The sequence below is a fragment of the Cydia amplana genome, chromosome 25 (genome assembly GCF_948474715.1).
Source record: "Cydia amplana chromosome 25, ilCydAmpl1.1, whole genome shotgun sequence".
Taxonomy (NCBI): Eukaryota; Metazoa; Arthropoda; class Insecta; order Lepidoptera; family Tortricidae; genus Cydia; species Cydia amplana.
In genome coordinates this window covers 3,322,481-3,343,756 of record NC_086093.1, presented here as the reverse complement: position 1 = coordinate 3,343,756, position 21,276 = coordinate 3,322,481, and the positions used below count along the sequence as shown (strand labels likewise).

Below are 21,276 nucleotides of genomic sequence, written 5' to 3'. Positions count from 1 at the left end.
GAACACTTGTCTACTCTCTAATAGATGGCGTTGTAATTAAAATTGTTTAGTAATTTCTACTCGCTAATAGATGGCGCTGTAATTGATATAATCCGGTTGAACATAGTATGGCTGTTTATTAAAGAACAGTTTGACGTAGACGAAAATACGCCCACACGAACTGTCAGTGTGACAGCTAGAATTGTGTTAAGTTTGGTTTGGTCGATGTGATTTATTTTACCACTCAGCACAAGTTTTGCATCACTTATGGCGTTAAATAATAAGGTAAACGAATGCTTATAATATTATTTACTTGGTAACTTGTCAGGTAGTGCAGGATAAGTATATTCGGTGATTTGAGTTGTGTTACTTTTGCCCTTTGCAAGTTTGTATATGTTATGCAAATATTTATATGTTAGTATTTCTTCCCTATGACGTTGGCCATTCAGTACATTTCCCTATTGTTTTCAAAGATATTCTCAATATTTTCTAGTGAAACACTCGTGCTATTTAATTCTAGAAGTAGAAACAGTATTTGTTGTGGTTTTCACGTATTTTCATAAAAATAAGTAAATACTGAATGTAATTGATGTTTCAGAGGCATTTGTAATTTAGTCAAACACTAATCTTTGAACCATGCATGAAATCATACTTGTTTATTTAAATTACATAATGAATATAATTACTATGGTATTCCTTATTTCCAAGCAGGTTAAGTTTTGTGTCTACTTTTCCTCTTTCGTTAATTTTATCACTCATAAAATTTTGTTTAGTATTTGTAACATATAGGTAGTTGGTCAAACCAATTTGTCAGTAAACAAGAACAAAAAAAACTATACCCATCCTTTTCTTTTGGGTGCCAGTACTAGTGTAAGTCAAAGATAGTACTTATCATTCTCTCGGTCTATGTTTGAAATGAGACAGTCCTTTGACAAACTATAATCTCATACCAATCTTAGTTTATTCCAGTTGAAATTACATAATTTATAGTTAAGAGTTTGTGTAGTGATCTCAAAAAAAAAATAATGAAAACAAGTTTTACTGTTTTTTTTTATCTGTACTTATAGCCTCCTGAAACCCTGCTTACAATTATTTATACATATTCCACAAGCAATTAATTGAAATTCAAAAACAAAACAACTGCTGTTGGATCTCAGGAGGATAGGTATATGATAAGTTCGATGTTGAAACTATTTGGGAAACAATAGAGACCCCTAAACTGCTTAGACTCAAGATATTGTGAACCTTTGCTGCTAATGGCTCCTCTACATGATAGGCCAGCGCCGGCCACTCCAAGGGACGCATTTATGCGTTAGAGGGAGCAAGTGCTATTGCTATCTCATTCTACTGCATGGCTGCGTCCCTTGGAGTGGCCGGCGCTGGCCCATCGTGTAGAGGAGCCATTAGCAGCAAAGGTTCACAATATCTTGAGTCTAAGCAGTTTAGGGGTTGTTTCCCAAATAGTTTCAAGCCATAATGTATTGTTTGCCCGAATTTTCGTTAGTCATAATTCATTTGCTTCAGAAACGCGTCACTTTTCAGGATTGCCATAAAACAAACCTAACCTATCTATAGGATAACCTAATGAAAATCCTGAAATGTTAACGGTTTCAGTTTTATGACTAATGATAATATGACAAACAATACATTATGACTTAAAACTTTATGGGAAACAACGGGACCCCATAGAGGAGCCATAATGTACAGATATAAAATACACAATCTTTGTTTAGGTACTTTAGGTTGAAACCTAATTGAGACATCATGCTACTAGTTGATTCTGTAGTCATGAACCATTAACAATATTATTTGCTTAAAAACTTATCACCATAATGTGTTTATACTTACAATATAAAGAGGCAGTTGTTCTTAACTGATATTTTCATGCCACTGTGCATGATCCATTACCTTTATCAGTATAATTCGTGGTAGAATAATGTACAAAAGGGTTAATAGTGGTACCACGCTGGCTGTTGCATAATGTTATAAAACATTGTGTAACAGGGACAACATAATAAAAAACTATCAATACCATCATTTTGTCCCACACAATGTTAAATATACTTATAACGTTTTATAACAGCTAGTATGGGACCACCATAATGGTAAAGAAAGCCTTCTATTATCTACCAGTAAAGTATAACAGTTTTGGTCTAGGGCCTAACCTAACCTTTTAGTAATAAGAGATACAGAACGGAAAAATATCTTTCTGCCCAAGGGACACATGTGCAGTAAAGTTTAAAAATAAAATAAAATATGAACCACTGGTTGATAACTGCTGTGAATATTGGGAGTGCTCTTTAACTGCGACTGGCTGCAGATGTGAAGCATGGAGCGCCACGGCCCGCCCGGCGTCAACTCGCGCGCGCTCAGCGCCGCGCACTCCGCCGCCGACCTCGAGGTAACTATCCATTATATTTATACCCTATCTTATCGTCATTAGTCATCACAAAATGTGGTGCCTTACGAGGTAATTGTCTCGCGAGACAGCTTGACCAGCCGGGCTAGCACATGATTGGCGCGACAGTATCTCGCGGCGAGATAGACTACCCGTCCCTATGTTAATAAAGGAGCACAGACAATCCAACCTCTAGACATAGCATAGTCGCGCTACCCCCTCTGCCACACATACGGTAGCGTTACTCCATCTTCGAGTCAATCCCGTGCCGTGATTGGACCGTGTTTTTGAACGGACCAATCACGGCACGGGATTCGCTCACCTCGTCCCCCCGCACCCCCGTATTTTTGGCACATCGGTTTCATGAAAGAATTGGCCTAAGTTCAGTCTAGAGGTTTGATTGTCAGTGTAAAGGAGGGACGGGTAGTTTATTTCGCAGCTCACCGCGAGATACTGTCGCGCCAATCAAGTGCTAAGCCTACAGTGTAGACACTGTAGACATGCCTCGTCTGATCTGAGGCAAACTCACGCGCGCCCACAAAAATCCCTGGCGAGGTTATTTGCTCGCAAGGCGATTCATTTTGTTATGACTCGCCGATTACCATGTACATTTAATTTATTTATTTAATTTATAAAAGAAAAACAATGCACATAAAAATGAAATTAACTAAACATTCGATTTGGGCAACGACGTACATATGCGTGCCATGGTTAGGCTCGGCTATAATAAGACTGTATTAACCCTTTATAAGGCATAAAAATGTCAGGAATTATGCAAAATTGGACTCTATCATTTTGAAGTAAAGTTCAAAATCAAACGGGAAATATATTATCTCTGCCTTTAATCACCGCTAAGACTATCTATAATTCTATATACATTATATTATAACTTTGGTGATAATCTTATTTGGTTATAAAAACCTCATTAACCGCCATTCTCTCCAACCAGGTGCTGAAAGAGATAGAGAACGTCTATTTCTCTCCCCCGAGCGAGTTCGACGCGGCGCGACACGCCCTCGAGAGCGCGCCCGACCCGCCCACCTGTGACGCCATCGAGCAGATGTTCACCAAGCTGAAGAGACAGCAGCAGGTACGAGTTACTGTTTGCTTGTTCTGCGCTCCTGGTACTTTAAAGTGTTACAGATTGTGTGCGGTTCGCCTGATGCTAAGCAGCTACCGCAGCCTATGGCTTGCTACTAAAGTGGGGTTACTTGTACACTCGCCATCAGATATATCGGAGCGGCCGAGGTGCTCATAAATATCTGAACAAATAAAGTTGTGGGTAGAAGGGCTATCGTCCCATAGAAAATTTAAATTTCGTGCCTTTTTTTTACTGACAATATTTTCTTGACCAGCTATAGTTACTGGTTTAAGATTGTTTTTTTTATAGTTCGTTTTTTTTAGCATTAGAAAGAACTTGAAAGAAGGTAAGCGATTTTGACATGTCTTTTAATTGAAAAACACTTTTTTAAAATCAATAACTATTACTTATGAAAGCAGAAGACTATAAAAGATCGTATTAGATTCATAATTGTTACATATTTACCGTAACTTATTTTTAAAATGTGTTTTTCTATTAAAAGACACATCAAGATTGTTTACCTTATTTCTAATGCTAAAAAAAACGAAGTATAATAGTATTCTTTTTTTTCTGACTGTACGATTTTATTAATGAGTAATTGCAGTTATTCTTCTTTAGAAAAATAAAAGAACGTTCCCTTTGGGCAAATTTTACTAAGTAGGTACTTATATCATAGGTATAAGGGCTTAAAAAAACCTTAACACTGTATATGTTGATACTGATGATATCTTATTCACAGGTGGTATCCGGCAAAGCGTTGCACCTCATCTCCCAACAACGCGACAACTGCGATCGCGAATTCGCAGAAATCCAGAACATTCGCGAACAACTCGTCACCACCCTCCACACCTGTCAAACCGCCCGTAACCACCTCCGAACCGCCTCCAACCATCTAACCATATCCACCTTCGTAATCCTGGCTAACTTCAGGAAGCGGCAGATCATCAGGTCAGTCCTCAAGTCTTTAGAATTACTCAGGAGTTTGAGAAGTGTAGAAAAAGATGTTCAGGAGTTGTTGGTTAAGAAGGAGTATTGTGAGGCGATTGAACTTATTTTGAAGAGTCGGAAGGCCGCTGCGAATCACAAAGAGTATACATGTATTGCGGATTTGGCCACAAGGTTACAGGATACTTTAGACATGACTGAAGAGAAGTTAGACTCAGTTTTAGCTAGTATTTGTTATAACTTCGATGGGGAAACGTTTAGTAAGTTGAGGAAAGCCCATGCTTTGCTTGGGAAAAGTCAAGCGGCTATGGAGCAGCTACATATGCATTATTCTTCAGCAGTTAATGAGACGTCTTTAAAATCGGTTAAAGATTGCATCGGGGAAGTCTCCATCGAAGTAAAGTTTCAAGAGATGTGTCAATCGGTACCAAAGGATAAAGCCGCTATTTGCTTTTTGAATCTATGCGAGAATTTGTTTCTAATCATGAGAAGTTACTATTTATTAGTGAAATGGCATTCAAAACATGAGGATGAGGATCTGCCAAGTTCAAGTGTGTTTGAAATTGAGAGGAATGTTAGCAGGGAGTATATTAAGCAGAAGTTGAAAGGAGGGTTAGTGAGAATCTGGCACGATGTGCAAGCAAAAGTGTCGACGTTTCTAAAGAGTGCCTATATCGAAGATTTTGCTTTTGAGAAGTTTATTCAGATACTCGGTATTTTGAGGCGTTTAATGCAAGTAGCGGAAGTTTTTTGCGGTGATAAATCAGATATTCTAGAGGATTTTATAAAGAGTCATAGTGTGTCGTATATCAAGAATTATCACAGAGGACGTATGGATGAACTGAAGTTATTCCTTGAGAATGAAGGATGGGAACAGTGTCCTGTTAAATCGAGTTTCACGTTGCTAAATCTGCAAGAGTTTAAAAAGTTTAAAAAATACCTGAACCCTAATTTTGACACGTCTATATCCAAAGTCAGCACACTATCTGATGGGACGTCATCAGTACATTCTCAAGACGATAGTGTGTATATAGCAAAATACTTCAACCAGAAGACTACTCATACTCCCTTTGAGATTTTCCGAAGCGAAAATGTAACTAATGATGATATATTCGGTTTAGAACCTGAAATAGACGGTAGTGATACCTCTGATGATGAACCAGAGGAATTAAAGAGAGATTTCGTCGATGACGACGCTAAAAGTCCGTCGAAAGTGAAACATTCCGTCATAGTAACTAACACAACATTATCAGTCTTAAGGAACTGCGGGCAGTATTTGCAAATCTGTAGATATCTCCCGCAAATATCTTTAGAAGTCGTCATGCTCATGAACCAGCTTTTCGACTTCTATTTCTACACTGTACACCTATTCTTTACTTCCGATCTAGATGTAGCTTCATCTACTTTATATACATCAAAGTTAACAGCCACTTTAAAAAGAATATCCAACTCTATCGACACATCTAATTCAGGAGATTCAAAATCCTTTCTTTGTCCAGAAATACCTCAGCATTTAGACTTATCTTCTGAAGAGTATCTCCATGGTTTAAGCGAGCGGATAGTGGCAGTCGAAAGCGTCATCTTCCTCGCAAAGCAATTTGAGTTCTTACAGCCGTATTTAGAGTCCATAGTCGCTCAACATCAAAGACTTGTTTTAGAACATTTTAGAGATAACACTCTAGCCAGTGCGGTGGATTTAAGAATGCCTGTGTATATGTGTTCTGCTTCCAAAGCAGTGGACGCTAGAACAACTTTACTGGCAATGTCTCAAGTAAGATGGGATGTTAAAAATGTAGAGGTAGAAAACAGTCCTTATGTAGACGTGATAACCAGAAAAATTCAAGTGTTTGCACTAAGATTGGAAAATATATCGAAGAAGGTTACTCTAAACCTTGAAGTCATAAACTCAGTTTGGGCGATGGTGTCTAAATTCATCGTACATTTGCTGGTCGAAGGCTTTTCTAATGCTACGAAATGTTCAAACGGAGGCCGTGGGCTTATGCAACTCGATTATAGACAGTTATTTGTTAAAATCGAGAAGAACTCTGGTCTTAAACCTGTTCCGTACCAAGAGTATGTCGACAGGTATGTTAAAGCGTACTATTTGCCAAGAAACGAGTTGGAAGTATTCATCAGAGATAGATTGGAGTATTCGAACAAGCATTTGTTGGCTTTGGTAAGCTGTGCTTGCGAGAATAAGAGAGACAGGCAAGAATTGACTGCGGTTATAGAGAGGAGAGATACTTAAAAATATCAAAAGTCGCTTTAACCTGACCGCCACGCCTATCGCGCGCGTCATAGTGAACCTTGTCGGAATGCACGAAGGTTGATATTGGGCTGTACCCGCGCCCGTCAGTTGACGTCTTTGGAGCAGAGAGGTTGTGAATATCCGCATCCGCAACCGCGGAACTTCCGCATTGTTTTCAACATCCGCATCCGCATAAAATCGATGCGGATTTAATGCGGATGTGGAACAGGTCGGTACAGGAACGTCTTAGCATCGGCGTAAGTGCTAGACTGCTAGGTAATTTAGTAATTAGCCAAAAAAACCTATTAGAAATTAGCAGACAAGCGTGAGTGGGACTTAATGTACGGAACCCTTGGAACGCGAGCCGACTCGGACATGGCCGGTTTTTTGAAATAAAAATTACTAAAATGTAATATTTGACGTTTTTTATGTACCTATCTTGACATCCGCATCCGCGGATGTGAGCCTTTAAAAATCCGCATCCGCAACATCCCTGCTTTGGAGGTCAAAGGGTCCTTTAACTCATTGACCGCAAAAGACGTCATGTAGCGCGGCTACATCCCAATATCAACCTTCGTGCATTCCGACAAGGTTCACTATGGCGCGCCGCACACGATAACCGTGGCGTACAAAGGATAAAATGACACAATAGCGGAAATAAATAAAACGATACGGCTATGTTACTTAAATGGAATAATGAGACTAGATTTATATTACAAAAATTATGTAAAGTGGCAGCAGATCTAGCTAAGCGGGCGAGGTGTCCACAATTATCTGAACACAATGATTAGAAGAAAAGGAAAAGTGGAAAAACTCACTGACTCTGGCGATACTAGCCCACCGCTCTACCAACTGAGCTACCGAGACATACCCGTTGACAGCGAATATTTCCACCATATCCGTCGTATAACAAGTGTAATAATCTTACGGTAGATGTAGCTAGGCGCGTCCCTAAGGTGTATATGACAGGTATATTTCTAAGCGTTGTGGTATCGTTGAGACGAGGCGTCTCTGCTTAATACAAAATTAATCTGAACACTTATTGTCGAGAAAATAAGAGCGTGTGTAGATCATAATGAACACCTCGCCCGCTTAGCTACTTATACTCCTGAATGTCTGCATCTAATGATAGGTACCTAATAAAATTGGGAACAGCTGAGCGCTCATAATCATATAATGTGTTATGTAATGTACAAAATAATAGCGAATTTAAAATATGCGCCTCAGGAATGATTTTTTTTTCTATTTTCTGCATTGTATCTATATTATGTTAATATTTAATAGTAGTTGTGTTGTAATATAGGTAAAATTAATATTTTGTTTAAGCTTGTCATGACAGAATATCACGCAGAACTCTGCGTAGGGGGCGCCACTAGCACAAACTGTAAACAAACCGCCTTGATGCATCCATGTCATATTTATTCGCAACAAATAATCAGTGAAAACTTGTCAAAAAACTGTTTAAGGCCATATATAAGTTACTCTGTGGTTTACGGTTTGTGCTAGTGCTGCCTCCTGGCGGCAGAACATTGCAGTTTGTTCTATCAAAGTCAGTGCCAATTGATATCTACAGCATGGCAGTAAAATTGTTCACATGATTTCAGTTATCTATGTTCTCTTTAGGTATAAAATGAGAGAAGTATGAAATTATTATCACTAATACACCTTATAAAACAAACTCCATCGCCGCGTCCGACTGTTTGTATGTTCGCGATAAACTCAAAAACTACTGAACGGATTTTCATGCGGTTTTCACCTATCGATAGAGTGATTCTAGAGGGTTTATGTATAATTTGTTAACCCGTGCGAAGCCGGGGCGGGTCGCTAGTATTTATTATAACTAAAATGATGACATTATCGAGTAATATTCCTTATACTGTATTTTGTATATTCATTTATCTTGTAAGTTAATTTAAGATAAAAGTCGAAGACAGACAAAATCATGCAATCTCAATGAAAAAGACATTAGTTATAGGGACATATTTATATTATTTTATTTGTATGCTGTAACTGTATTTTTTAAAGCTTGGTATTAAATAAATATTTGTTGGTCACATTTGTTCGTTTGATTTGATGATAAATACCCATCTCGGTCTATCCCTTACATATAGAGAAATAAGTAAACATAGAGTGCTCAATTATAATACTATTGACTATGGCCTGATGGGCCTGATAATGTAACCCTTAAATGCATGATTTTTTCTTTTTGCCCGAAATCAATATATGTATCACATAATTGTTTGCAGTTTCTAGGAAAAATAGTAAAAAAAATTATATCATCGATGTTCACTGCGAAATCAGTGTTAAAAGTTGCATAGGCTAAATCATATTTTTGGAAATATATAGCTATTAGTAAGGGGTATAGGAAAAATCTTAACTGCTATCAGAAAGGTACACTATTTATGATGTTCCTATGATAAAGATTGTAAATATAAAATAATTACAAACCCCGAAAAATCTGCCCAAAATTACATACTAAAAATCATCAACTTCCAGGTTTTTCCAAGTTTTCCGACATTTCGTCTATAAACAAATGTAATTTTTATAAATTAAAGTACTGCGTAAATTTATGTAATAATTCGGAAAATTTATTAGTTTTACTATTGAAATAATATGCAGGAACAAATAGAATGTGTTTAACCCTTAATCTGTGAGCTGTCTAATGCTTTGTAGACATTTGGCAACACTATGCATTTAAGGGTTAAGTTACATTTCTCTCTACGCGCCATAGTTCCGGACACCGGAAAAAAAACCGGACACCGAGGGTTCCGTACTTTTTAGTATTTGTTGTTATAGCGGCAACAGAAATGTATCATCTGTGAAAATTTCAACTGTCTACCTATCACGGTTCATAAGATACAGCCTGGTGACAGACAGACAGACGGATAGAGTTAGTGTTCCATTTTTACCCTTTGGGTACGGAACCCTAACAAACTTTGCATAATATATGTGAGGGCAACAAAAAAACAACATTATTATACGATTTTTTATTTCAGAAATGCACTGCAAATCTCATTATACCTAATAATTCACAATATGTATAGTAAAAGAAAGTGCTGTCTTGGCAGTTTTCTTATATGTATATTGAAAGATTATAACTAAATAAATCACGGGACAAATGTACAGTGTATAAATAAATATGCTAATGAAACGTTGAAACATATTGACACAAGAAATATTTTTTTTTCATGATATGTATGTGTATGTGTGTGTGTGTGTGTGTGTGTGTGTGTGTGTGTGTGTGTGTGTGTGTGTGTGTGTGTGTGTGTGTGTGTGTGTGTATTGACGTATATGGGTCCATATTGGGTCGCATAATAATTCATTGTCCTAATGTAATGTTACGCATAAAACTCATTTCGCATAATTGTTATGGTGCTGAAACTATTAACATTTCTGAAAAATTATAAAAGAAACCTAACCTAACCCATACTGTTCTACACCACCTATGCAAAATATTTTCGAAAATACTTTCTGTTTCAGCTTGAGAAAAATTATGCGAAGAGAGTTTTATGCGTAACATTACATTATGACAATCATTTATTGTGCGACGGGATACGACCCTAGTAAAATCCACTGGTGGCATATTCGCATATTTAAAATGTATTTAAAAAGTACACTACGTACTAGAGTTACAATTAAAATTTCTAACTAATCACACAATTGCTGACATTGACCTACTTATACTACTTATCTTAGAATTTCTAAAACTGCCAATGTTAAAGAACTACTCATCTGTTTTAGTTTTTATGTAAGATCATGGTATAATAATATACTCCGCCTGGTACTCTCTTCCGAGATTCGCGAATGACCTAACTGGCACTTGCCTACGTCATCATGCTGTTTACAGGTTCTCAAACTTTAAAATGTGGGAGAATTTTAACCAACAGTGAAAATTATTTTAACGGCATTAATTTTAAGTTATTCATGTAGAAACATAGTAAAATAAAACAAATCTATACTGCACTTTTCACTCCTACTCTTACAGTTCCGAATAGAGCAGCCAACCATTTTCGTAACAAAACATTAATTACGAAGCTTACGACGTGAAAAGTTTGGAAAACACTGCGACTGCTGACACTGAGCGAGAAGGAAATAACAATTAACACGCGTTCGACAAGGACGGTCGGTCAGGGACAAAATGGCGGATTGTCAAATGTGACAGCGCTATCCTGTGTTGCCAGTAGTGTAAACAGAATTACCCGAACGTCTGAAATTTCTTTCGTAAATCGGAAGATATTGCTAACGAATAATTAAAAATGACGTGTTATTGTAAAATTTAAGATAAAATACATATAAATGAAAATTATTAAATTATAAAGAAATAAATTAACTTATTAACCATAGATATAATGTACCCATGTAACATGTTATGTTGAAATAAAGTGGCAATGTTATTGTGACGTAGGCAAGTGACACTCTGGGAAGAGAAGACCATGTTTTATTAGACCATGTGTAAGATTTATTTGAAGTGAAAATTTCTTTAGCGGCGCTGGGCACTTTATGAGGTGGGGAAAAAATGATAAACTCGAGACAGCGTAAGGCGATCACGTGACCGTAAGGGGCGTAAGGCGATCACGTGACCGTAAGGGGCGTAAGGCGATCACGTGACCGTAAGGGGCGTAAGGCGATCACGTGACCGTAAGGGGCGTAAGGTTTAGATGGCCACTCATAATTTAGATGGCATTTAAATCAATAAAGAAAATTTCAATGTTATTTGACATTTATGTTGCGGACTCCTTTTCGAGACTCTTTACCTATGTTCAAATAATTTGACGTTCTCATGGCAGTATGTAAATAAACATGTCAATGAAAAAGTGTGATCTTATTTGAGAATGATAATAATATATAATAAATAAATAGAATACCTCCGCTAAACGTATGTATTGTGTTACCGGGCGTCGGTAACATAGTGAGGTGAGTTTTCACTTCTATCGGCACTCCCGGAGTGCAACCGTTGTTGCTTGTTTTTACATTGACAGTCTATTCGACTTACTAGTCTCTTAAATAGACTTTCATCGTAATAAAACTGAGATTCATTAAAAAAAAGGAACGAAAAGGAAATTCACTTGAACTTATCACAGAGGGCTCAAATACAAATCACGATTTTGTAAGAACGATGGATATTTTTCTTATTCTAACATACAGTTGCGTCTCTTTCGTTCGACAATTTTACAACAAGTGAAAAAACATAACATACAATGGTCACAACAAGGGTTAAAAATAAAAAAAAGAATATACAATAAATGTACATACATAGGTAGATATTTTTAGTTAATTTAAGTTAATAGGTATTATTTCTGTTTTTTTTTATGTTTGTAAATACTTAATAAATATACACGTAATATGTAAAAAATGTACATTTTTGAATGTTTACATTTAAAATTTATAGCTAATATATTACCTTTTCATTAAGTTCCAGACGATCAATTTGGCTTTTTTGGCTTGGCTTGTAGCATCACCCACACTGTTAACTGACGGTCGTAAACCTTATTACAAAAGACATAAGGGCCACTGACCGATGAACAGTTTAAGTGTAAGGCCTGAGTGGACGCTCGCTCGACGGGGCGTGTAGCGTGGCTGTGGGCTCACGCGTGATGTGAGCAGCGTGCACTAAGGCCGCTCCTATACGCTTGCATTTGTTTAACATGCACGCCGCACGCCCCGCCCCGCTGCACGCCCAACTCGAGCGTCCACTCACGTCTTACACTAAGTGTTACTGTTTGACCAAGCGAAGCGAGAGAGATACGGTTTTTAACTGTTACATTCTTGGAGGATATGACCAAATGGCGCCTTGTCTGTAATTTTCTGTACAAAACAGTCTGCCGAGTTTTGCCGGTCGATCCCTGACCTAAGCACGTAACCATGGCAACGAATGATTGACTCACCCATCTACAACTCGTTCCCCAGGACCCAGAAGGCGGAGTCGAGCGCATAGTCGGCAAAGTCGTTGAATTCTAACGTGTCCAGGATAGGCAGGGCGTCTAGAGGCTGGTCTAGCGGCTCATGGGCCTTCATGTGAGCCTCCAAGTTCTCGGTGCTGGTAAACTTGGCGTCGCACTGGGTGCACGTGTGTCTGAAAAAAAAATATCCATTAACCGTTTCGTTGCGTGTTCCATTTTCGAATACTTTTGGCTGTGGCGGCGAACAATTATTTAACGACAGGCACGCCTATGTGCTTGCTTGCACGGTGCGCGTCTAGCACTCACTCTGTCTCTGTCTTACCTGTTATGTACATTGAGATGGAACTTGAGGGCGGTGTTAAAGAAGAACCTCTTATTGCACACGGTGCCCTGGTACTTCATCTCGCCGTCTCCGTGCTTGCTTGCACGGTGCGCGCCCAGCACTCACTCTGTCTCTGTCTCACCTGTTATGTACATTGAGATGGAACTTGAGGGCGGTGTTAAAGAAGAACCTGTTATTGCACACGGTGTCCTGGTACTTCATCTCGCCGTCTCCGTGCTTGCTTGCACGGTGCGCGTCTAGCACTCACTCTGTCTCTGTCTTACCTGTTATGTACATTGAGATGGAACTTGAGGGCGGTGTTAAAGAACCTCTTATTGCACACGGTGCACTGGTACTTCAACTCGCCGTCTCCGTGCTTGCTTGCACGGTGCGCGTCTAGCACTCACTGTCTCTGTCTTACCTGTTATGTACATTGAGATGGAACTTGAGGGCGGTGTTAAAGAAGAACCTCTTATTGCACACGGTGCCCTGGTATTTCATCTCGCCGTCCCCGTGCTTGCTTGCACGGTGCGCGTCTAGCACTCACTCTGTCTCTGTCTTACCTGTTATGTACATTGAGATGGAACTTGAGGGCGGTGTTAAAGAAGAACCTCTTATTGCACAGGGTGCCCTGGTATTTCATCTCGCCGTCCCCGTGCTTGCTTGCACGGTGCGCGTCTAGCACTCACTCTGTCTCTGTCTTACCTGTTATGTACATTGAGATGGAACTTGAGGGCGGTGTTAAAGAAGAACCTCTTATTGCACACGGTGCACTGGTACTTCAACTCGCCGTCTCCGTGCTTGCTTGCACGGTGCGCGTCTAGCACTCTGTCTCTGTCTTACCTGTTATGTACATTGAGATGGAACTTGAGGGCGGTGTTAAAGAAGAACCTCTTATTGCACACGGTGCACTGGTACTTCATCTCGCCGTCTCCGTGCTTGCTTGCACGGTGCGCGTCTAGCACTCACTCTGTCTCTGTCTTACCTGTTATGTACATTGAGATGGAACTTGAGGGCGGTGTTAAAGAACCTCTTATTGCACACGGTGCACTGGTACTTCAACTCGCCGTCTCCGTGCTTGCTTGCACGGTGCGCGTCTAGCACTCACTGTCTCTGTCTTACCTGTTATGTACATTGAGATGGAACTTGAGGGCGGTGTTAAAGAAGAACCTCTTATTGCACACGGTGCCCTGGTACTTCATCTCGCCGTCTCCGTGCTTGCTTGCACGGTGCGCGTCTAGCACTCACTGTCTCTGTCTTACCTGTTATGTACATTGAGATGGAACTTGAGGGCGGTGTTAAAGAACCTCTTATTGCACACGGTGCCCTGGTACTTCATCTCGCCGTCTCCGTGCTTGCTTGCACGGTGCGCGTCTAGCACTCTGTCTCTGTCTCACCTGTTATGTACATTGAGATGGAACTTGAGGGCGGTGTTAAAGAAGAACCTCTTATTGCACACGGTGCACTGGTACTTCATCTCGCCGTCTCCGTGCTTGCTTGCACGGTGCGCGTCTAGCACTCACTGTCTCTGTCTCACCTGTTATGTACATTGAGATGGAACTTGAGGGCGGTGTTAAAGAAGAACCTCTTATTGCACACGGTGCACTGGTACTTCAACTCGCCGTCTCCGTGCTTGCTTGCACGGTGCGCGTCGAGTTCGCGGCGGCGCGCGAAGCTGTACGGACAGTCCTGGCACTTGTGGGGGCGGGACTCGAGGTGCACCGTGCGAATATGCTTCGTTCTGTACGCTGGAAACGTAAGATTAATCAGGGATATGTACTCCGTACATAACTCCAAAAGATTCTATATGAAAATGAAAAATGATTTATTTAGGTAAAGTGGAGTCCAGACGAGACAATTTTTCGCCAATCTGATGAAATTGTCCGATCGAATCAGGCCGTGCGGACGCAAACGCCAATTTGATTCCCCGATCAAATCATCAGGTGCGGACACAAAAATGCCAATTTTCGAAGTTAGTATCTATTGAATGCAAATTGGTGATTAAATTGTGTACGTGTGGACGCTAGATGGGATTGGCGCCATTTATTTTCCTGATCAAATCGGTCGATTTGCCCAGCTCGTCTGGACTCTACTTATCAAAAATGCAGCTTATTACATAGAGAAGAATATTACATTTTTAGGAGTATTCTATTAGAATGCCTAAGAATAGTGTGCTGAGCCCTAAACTAGGTAAACCTGTCTTATAGGGATCAGGGAATAAGAGCATATACTCCACAACACACCATTACTATGTATTACCAATAATTTCGATGAGTACCAGGATCACATAAATCGAAAGAGCTTACGCCATAAGTTTGACGTACGTTTTGAAACGCTATGGCTTCCAGTATGACCATACATAACTTAAGAATATTATTATTGTATGTGAGTCTAGCAGAATAAGCACCATGCTACTACCAATCTTCCCGATGAATACCAGGATCGCATAAATCGAAAGAGCTTACTAAACATAAGCGAACTTCTTGTCGCAATACTGGCACGCGTACTCCGTGACCGAGTCTCCATGCGCCGCCTGCATGTGCCGCAGCCATGAATCTAGTAGCTAATTTAGACTCTCGCGTGAGCCACGAGACGAGCCGCGAGCCGCGCCACGAGACGCGAGTCCACCGCTTACACTCGCGTTCGGCTTGTCATTCGGTTATAAACCTTATGCCGTGCCGTTAGTTTAAATCATATAAGCTCGACGAGCTTGCGAGCCACGAGACGAGCCGCGAGCCCACCGCTTACACTCGCGTCTCGTGGTGCGGCTCGCGGCTCGTCTCGTGGCTCGCGCGAGAGTTTAAATCGGCTATAGTATTTTAACTGGATCAGGCATGAGGGGTGGGGGAAATGACCGAACGGGATAGTCTTATGTATCTTTCAGTAGGAGTAGCAGCGAAAGCGCTATTATTGTTTGTCCAGTCTCACATTTTTTTTTATTCCCTACCATAAATTAGTATGGATTATGGTGGGCAACAAATAAATTCGACCAATCACAGTGTCGCATTGCGTATGTTTTGTCCCTCACGGAGGCACGCGTATACCACTTCTATAGGATCCTACCTTCTATGGCCGCAGCCGTTTTAGGTACATTTTGAAACGCTATGGCTTCCAATACTACCATACATATAGTGCGTCAAGCAAATCTTGTCAGTAGCAATGTACTGCAAATTAAAGTAGGGTAACACCATGTAACACTCAAAGACCAGAATTGCGCTAAGAAAAGCAGCAATGTACATCGAACCAAAACGTGTTTATTTTTCCGCCCTTCATACGTCAGTTCGAGTGAATTATCCTAACCTCAAATTTTAGTAATGTTTACCGTCAACGAGCATGATTGTACATTGTAGGCACCTTAGCTTTGCTTGAGGTCATGCATAATCTTGGTATTTAATGGTGACAGTAGAAATTTCTCTTGAAATAGAAACGATTCAGAATGTAAACAATGATGGATGTCATTCACGATCCACATTCTACAGATAACACACACATGACACGCAATTTTGGAATTATTCGAACACAGTGTTGCTAACCCGCGATTTTTCAAATTTGCCGCCTTTTACTACTGACAAGATTTGGTTGATCCAGTATAACTTAAAAATATTGTATGTGAGCCTATCAGAATGACTCCACAACGCACAATAAATCTACCAATCTACTCGATGAGTACCAGGGTCACATAAATCAAGGGAGCTTACCGGCATGTGAGATGTGAGCCTATCAGAATGACTTCCACAACGCACCTTGACTTTAAAAACCGGCCGGAGTCGGACTCGCGCACGGAGGGTTCCGCACCATCAACAAAAAAATAGAGCAAAAAAAATCGCGTTTGTTGTATGGGAGCCCCCCTTAAATATTTATTTTATTTTATTTTTAGTATTTGTTGTCATAGCGGCAACAGAGATACATCATTTGTGAAAATTTCAACTGTCTAGCTATCGCGGTTCATGAGACACAACCTGGTGACAGACGGACGGACGGACGGACAGCGAAGTCTTAGTAATAGGGTCCCGTTTCTTACCCTTTGGGTACGGAACCCTAAAAAACCAAAGATAATCTTCCCGGTGAGTACCAGGATCACATAAATGAAAGGAGCTTACCGGCATAAGCGAACTTCTTGTCACAGTACTGGCACGCGTACTCCGTGACGGAGTCTCCGTGCGCCGCCTGCATGTGCCGCAGCCGTTTGAGGTACGTTTTGAAACGCTCCCCGCACTGCGCGCACTTGTACGGGTCGACTTTAGTGTGGACGCGCCACATGTGAGCGTTGCGGGTGTTTACGTTGGTGAAGATCTGAAAATTGAAAATCGAATCACTACATAGTATAAAACAAAGTCGCTTCCCGCTGTCCGTTTGTCCCTATGTATGCTTAGATCTTCAAAACTACACGACGGATTTTGATGCGGTTTTTTTGAAGTGCAAACTTCTTTAGCGGCGCTGGGCATTTTTTGAGGTGGGGAAAAAATGATAAACTCGAGCAGCGTAAGGCGATCACGTGACCGTAAGGGGCGTAAGGCGATCACGTGACCGTAAGCCCCGTAAGGTGGCCACTCATAATTTAAATGGCATTTAAATCAATAAGGAAAAACTCAATGTTATTTTATTTGACATTTATGTTGCGGACTCCTTTTCAAGACTCTTTACCTATGTTCAAATAATTTGACGTTGTCATGGCAGTATGTAATATAATAAATAAATAGAATACCTCCGCTAAACGTATGTATCGTGTTACCGGGCGTCGGTAACATAGTGAGGTGAGTTTTCACTTCTATCGGCACTCCCGGAGTGCAACCGTTGTTGCTTGTTTAATAAATAGAGTGATTCAAGAGGAAGGTTTATGCATAATTTGTTAACCCGTGAGAAGCCGGGGCGGTTCGCTAGTTATGTTAATAAATCGGTTTAATAGCTAGGAGTTGCACAAGGTGAACTGAGTTCTTCAAATTTAGACTCAAAGGACTCGAGTTCCTACTAACACTAATCCTACCTTATCACAGTACTTGCAAGTGGGCGATTCCTCTTGGTTATGGGTCTGGTACACATGAGACCGCAGCCTCTGCTGGCTGGCGAAGGCCATCCCGCAATCCCCGCACACATGGTCCGGGTAGTGAGCGTTCATGTGGACCCGGAGGGCCTTGTTGGTCTCGAACTGGGTGGTGCAGAGGGAACACTGCGTTTGGCCGGGCTCGAGAGTGAATTTGGGCTTTTTGGCTGGAAATAATTATAAAATATTCTGTAAGTAGGCTTAAAGGGCTTTTTCAAATACATTTACAGTGACATGAATTAAAAAACCGGCCAAGTGCGAGTCGGACTCGTGTTCCAAGGGTTCCGTACATTTTTAACTATGATTTTTTTATGTGGAACGTGAATGAAATGTCTTTAAAAAACCCCTAGGGGTCGGATCAAAAACTACGACTGCACATTTCTAATAGTTTTTCCTGTCATTTATAAATTAAGAACTATATTATGTATTTTTTTTTTTTTCAAATATTTAGACCCAGTAGTTTCGAAGATAAAGAGGGGAATCGCCGGACAGACAGACAGACGCCCGAGTGATCCTATAAGGGTTCCATTTTTTCCTTTTGGGGTACGGAACCCTAAAAATATTAACTCAGAAATATCCATTTTATGACACAACTTATGCCTTATCATTTTCAAAAAAAAAGCTGGTTCTTTTCAAACTGCTGAATCGATTTGTATCAAACATAGCTAAGAACAATCGCAAGGACACTCACTGTCACGTAAAAAAAACCGAGAAGAGCACTAAAGAATTTGTCGGAATTAAACAATCGCAGTTGCAAGCAGAGGTGAGATAGTAGAGTAGTACAGAGGGCCTACCGCAAACACCGAAGTTCGCAAATTTCGGGCATCTTGCTCTTATCTTATACACCAAATTTTAAAATTAAAAAATATGTGAAGTTTCCGAAATATTCCCAAGAGGAAATTTCGCAATTTAGGTAACTTTCTGATGGCACATTAGTAAATACAATTAACCTAGATTACGTAGTATATGTAGCCGAGTAACAAATGTGGACTGTATATATTATATTGTCTGAATAAAGAAATTATTTATTATTAATACTAAACAGTTGCAGTTGCAAATAGAGATTGACATATAATATCTAAGGAAGGGCTAATGGGGCACTAAACATCAGTAGTTCAGCGGTGCTACCCACGAATTCCAGCCAATCGTGCAGTCTATCGCGACTAGTTGCGACCAATAGCGCGCGTAATGCGAACTCGTCAACCAATCGCGCGCGTGATGCGAACTCGTCAACCAATCGCGCGCGTGATGCGAACTCATCAACCAATCGTGTTGTAGCGATTTCACACCGCTGTACTGGCCCCTGTCATGCCTCATTATTATTGCCCGTAAAGCCAGTCCCTAGATGTCAATGCAAATAGAGGCTAATACATAAACCTTACCATTTTTTACTTTCTTTGGCTTATTCTTTTTCTCCTCTTGATCAGTATTTGGTGCATTAACCAAATTACCTTCTATGGTTATGATTTTCTTACAAACTTTCTCTGCGTCATCTTTGACAACATTTTCTAAGTTAGATTTCTCAGTATCCGTTTCTACGGTTTCTTTCTTTTTCTTAGCCTTACTTGGTTTCTTACTTATATTATTAGGTAAGTTCTCTTTTACAACTTCGTTTTTTCGTTTAGTTTTCTTCCCTTTATTCTCAGACTCTTTCTTAGTGATTACGATGTCATTCTCTAAATCAATCATATAAGTGTCCGGTTCGTTTGTTTCTTTGTTTTCGTTGATTTTGTCTAGAGTGTAAGATATTTGTCCGGTTTCAGGGTTGAGAACCGACTTGATGTCATAGTCGTTTTCAAATGTGTGTTCTAAATATTCAATCTTGGTATATTCCGTTTCTTCTGCATCAGCATCTAGAAAAACAATGATAAAAACTTAGGTACCAGTTGAAGTTAAACTTATGTAGTGTTTTCATAGATGTCAAACATAAACAACATATATAATTATATATAGTGCCATTTTCACTAAGTATATATATATTAGCATATAGTTGGTCAAACCAATTTGTCAGTAAATAAGAACAAAAAAAACTATACTCATCCTTTTCTTTTGGGTGCTAGTACTAGCATAAGACAAAGATGATTAGTATGTATGTATGTATGTATGATTCTCTCTGTCTATGTTTGTAATGAGACAGTCCTTTGACAAATTATATCAATTTTATTTAAGGCATTGGCACACCTTACAACTTATTCTAATATAGGGTTGCCATAAGTGTACACGGACCATTTTTTTTGCATCTTTTAAATTTAACGACAGGAGTGGGATGCAAATTTTGCTCCCGCGAGTATCACCGGGCCTCCAAGCCGCAAACTGGGACATGTCCCGGTGTACAGGGAAATATGGCAACCCTATACTAATAGGATCCTTACAAAAATGTTTTCTAGTTAGTGCAGTCAGACTACAATGCTTGCTTGCTAAACATACACTTAATAGTTTTAGGATACTGAACTAAATGTGTAGTATCAGGCCTTCGTCAGCACAACTGAGATATTATTGGAAAAATATACACTCACGTTGTAAAACAACCAACTTGTGCACTGCTTGTATTATATCATTTTTAAATGTATATGCCCTTCTCAATTTAATGCTACAATCAGTGCACATCGAATTGAGACTTGAGTCCTGCCCAATCTGTAAAAAAAAACGTACCTATAAAACTGAGTCATTGACTCATTGTTCATTCCTTAAAAAAAAATTAAACTAATGGTATTAACAGGCAGACTATGACTACAACCATAAAAAAAAGTGGAAACTGTTGTTTTTTTTTTCATATTAAGAGCAAAAAAACTTCAGAATATGAATTTCCTTGTGAATTGTAAAAGCTGACACCTCACACCTATAACCCTGCTGAAGCTGTAATAACAAAGGAGATACAGTTTGTAGTGAAATTTTTAATTACCTCAACGCTGAAACAGTTTTTAATGACATCAACGTACAATTCCTCTTTGTCATTGCAGATATTATAAGTGGTGAAGATGTTCAAGTTGCCGCCGGTTTTTGAGCAAACGAAACACTTTTCTTCTGCTTCGGAAGTCATTATTGCTATAAGAAATATATTACAAACACCTCCTTATTCGCCTCTCACTTATTGTACAAATAAGACTGTATTTTCCATTATTTTATAACGCCCTTCATCCCTTTTTTTTATATTTATTGTATCACGGAACGGAATCGCGGATAGTAGCGTTCCATCGAGAAGAAATGTCAATGTCACGGCTGTCTACTGTCATATTTGTTTTTTTTATAGCATAGACTATTTAAATGCTCTATAAAGGATGGTATACATGACATTTTACAGTAAAAAATTAGAACGTGACATATTTTAGATTTACATTCATGGTGTTATAAACACTAGTTAC

General features: G+C 39.6%; 3 protein-coding genes across 3 annotated transcripts; 1 reads left to right on the top strand and 2 right to left on the bottom strand.

Moving 5' to 3' along the window:
• Positions 1-67: 67 nt before the first annotated feature.
• Positions 68-6,668, top strand: LOC134659687 (syndetin). The gene is made up of 4 exons (XM_063515374.1): positions 68-264; positions 2,300-2,380; positions 3,327-3,467; positions 4,198-6,668. Exons 2-4 carry the CDS (start codon positions 2,309-2,311, stop codon positions 6,649-6,651), a joined length of 2,667 nt encoding a protein of 888 aa, XP_063371444.1. The 5' UTR covers positions 68-264; positions 2,300-2,308; the 3' UTR covers positions 6,652-6,668.
• Positions 6,669-12,492: 5,824 nt separating this feature from the next.
• Positions 12,493-12,981, bottom strand: LOC134659493 (B lymphocyte-induced maturation protein 1 homolog). Its single transcript, XM_063515137.1, has 2 exons — positions 12,874-12,981; positions 12,493-12,724 (listed from the first exon to the last, which is right to left on the bottom strand). The coding sequence occupies exons 1-2, from the start codon at positions 12,951-12,953 to the stop codon at positions 12,541-12,543; spliced, it is 264 nt and encodes an 87-aa protein (XP_063371207.1). The 5' UTR covers positions 12,954-12,981; the 3' UTR covers positions 12,493-12,540.
• A 593-nt stretch (positions 12,982-13,574) lies between these two features.
• On the bottom strand, positions 13,575-21,059 carry LOC134659835 (zinc finger protein 37-like). The gene is made up of 8 exons (XM_063515542.1): positions 20,817-21,059; positions 20,431-20,548; positions 19,297-19,767; positions 17,858-18,081; positions 16,974-17,166; positions 14,411-14,621; positions 14,136-14,261; positions 13,575-13,707 (listed from the first exon to the last, which is right to left on the bottom strand). The coding sequence occupies exons 1-8, from the start codon at positions 20,952-20,954 to the stop codon at positions 13,575-13,577; spliced, it is 1,614 nt and encodes a 537-aa protein (XP_063371612.1). The 5' UTR covers positions 20,955-21,059.
• Positions 21,060-21,276: the final 217 nt, after the last annotated feature.

What these genes read in the sequence shown, in the direction of transcription:
- LOC134659687 (XM_063515374.1), top strand. Translation starts at nt 2,309, where the DNA reads ATGGAGCGCCACGGCCCGCCCGGCGTCAACTCGCGCGCGCTCAGCGCC. An exon ending in ACTCCGCCGCCGACCTCGAG is followed by an intron (nt 2,381 to 3,326) that starts GTAACTATCCAT and finishes CTCTCCAACCAG; the next exon opens with GTGCTGAAAGAGATAGAGAA. An exon ending in AGCTGAAGAGACAGCAGCAG is followed by an intron (nt 3,468 to 4,197) that starts GTACGAGTTACT and finishes TCTTATTCACAG; the next exon opens with GTGGTATCCGGCAAAGCGTT.
- LOC134659493 (XM_063515137.1), bottom strand. Translation starts at nt 12,953, where the DNA reads ATGAAGTACCAGGGCACCGTGTGCAATAAGAGGTTCTTCTTTAACACC. An exon ending in CATCTCAATGTACATAACAG is followed by an intron (nt 12,725 to 12,873) that starts GTAAGACAGAGA and finishes TTTTTTTTTCAG; the next exon opens with ACACACGTGCACCCAGTGCG.
- LOC134659835 (XM_063515542.1), bottom strand. Translation starts at nt 20,954, where the DNA reads ATGACTTCCGAAGCAGAAGAAAAGTGTTTCGTTTGCTCAAAAACCGGC. An exon ending in CAAGTTGGTTGTTTTACAAC is followed by an intron (nt 19,768 to 20,430) that starts GTGAGTGTATAT and finishes TTGTTTTTCTAG; the next exon opens with ATGCTGATGCAGAAGAAACG. An exon ending in GCCAAAGAAAGTAAAAAATG is followed by an intron (nt 18,082 to 19,296) that starts GTAAGGTTTATG and finishes AATTATTTCCAG; the next exon opens with CCAAAAAGCCCAAATTCACT.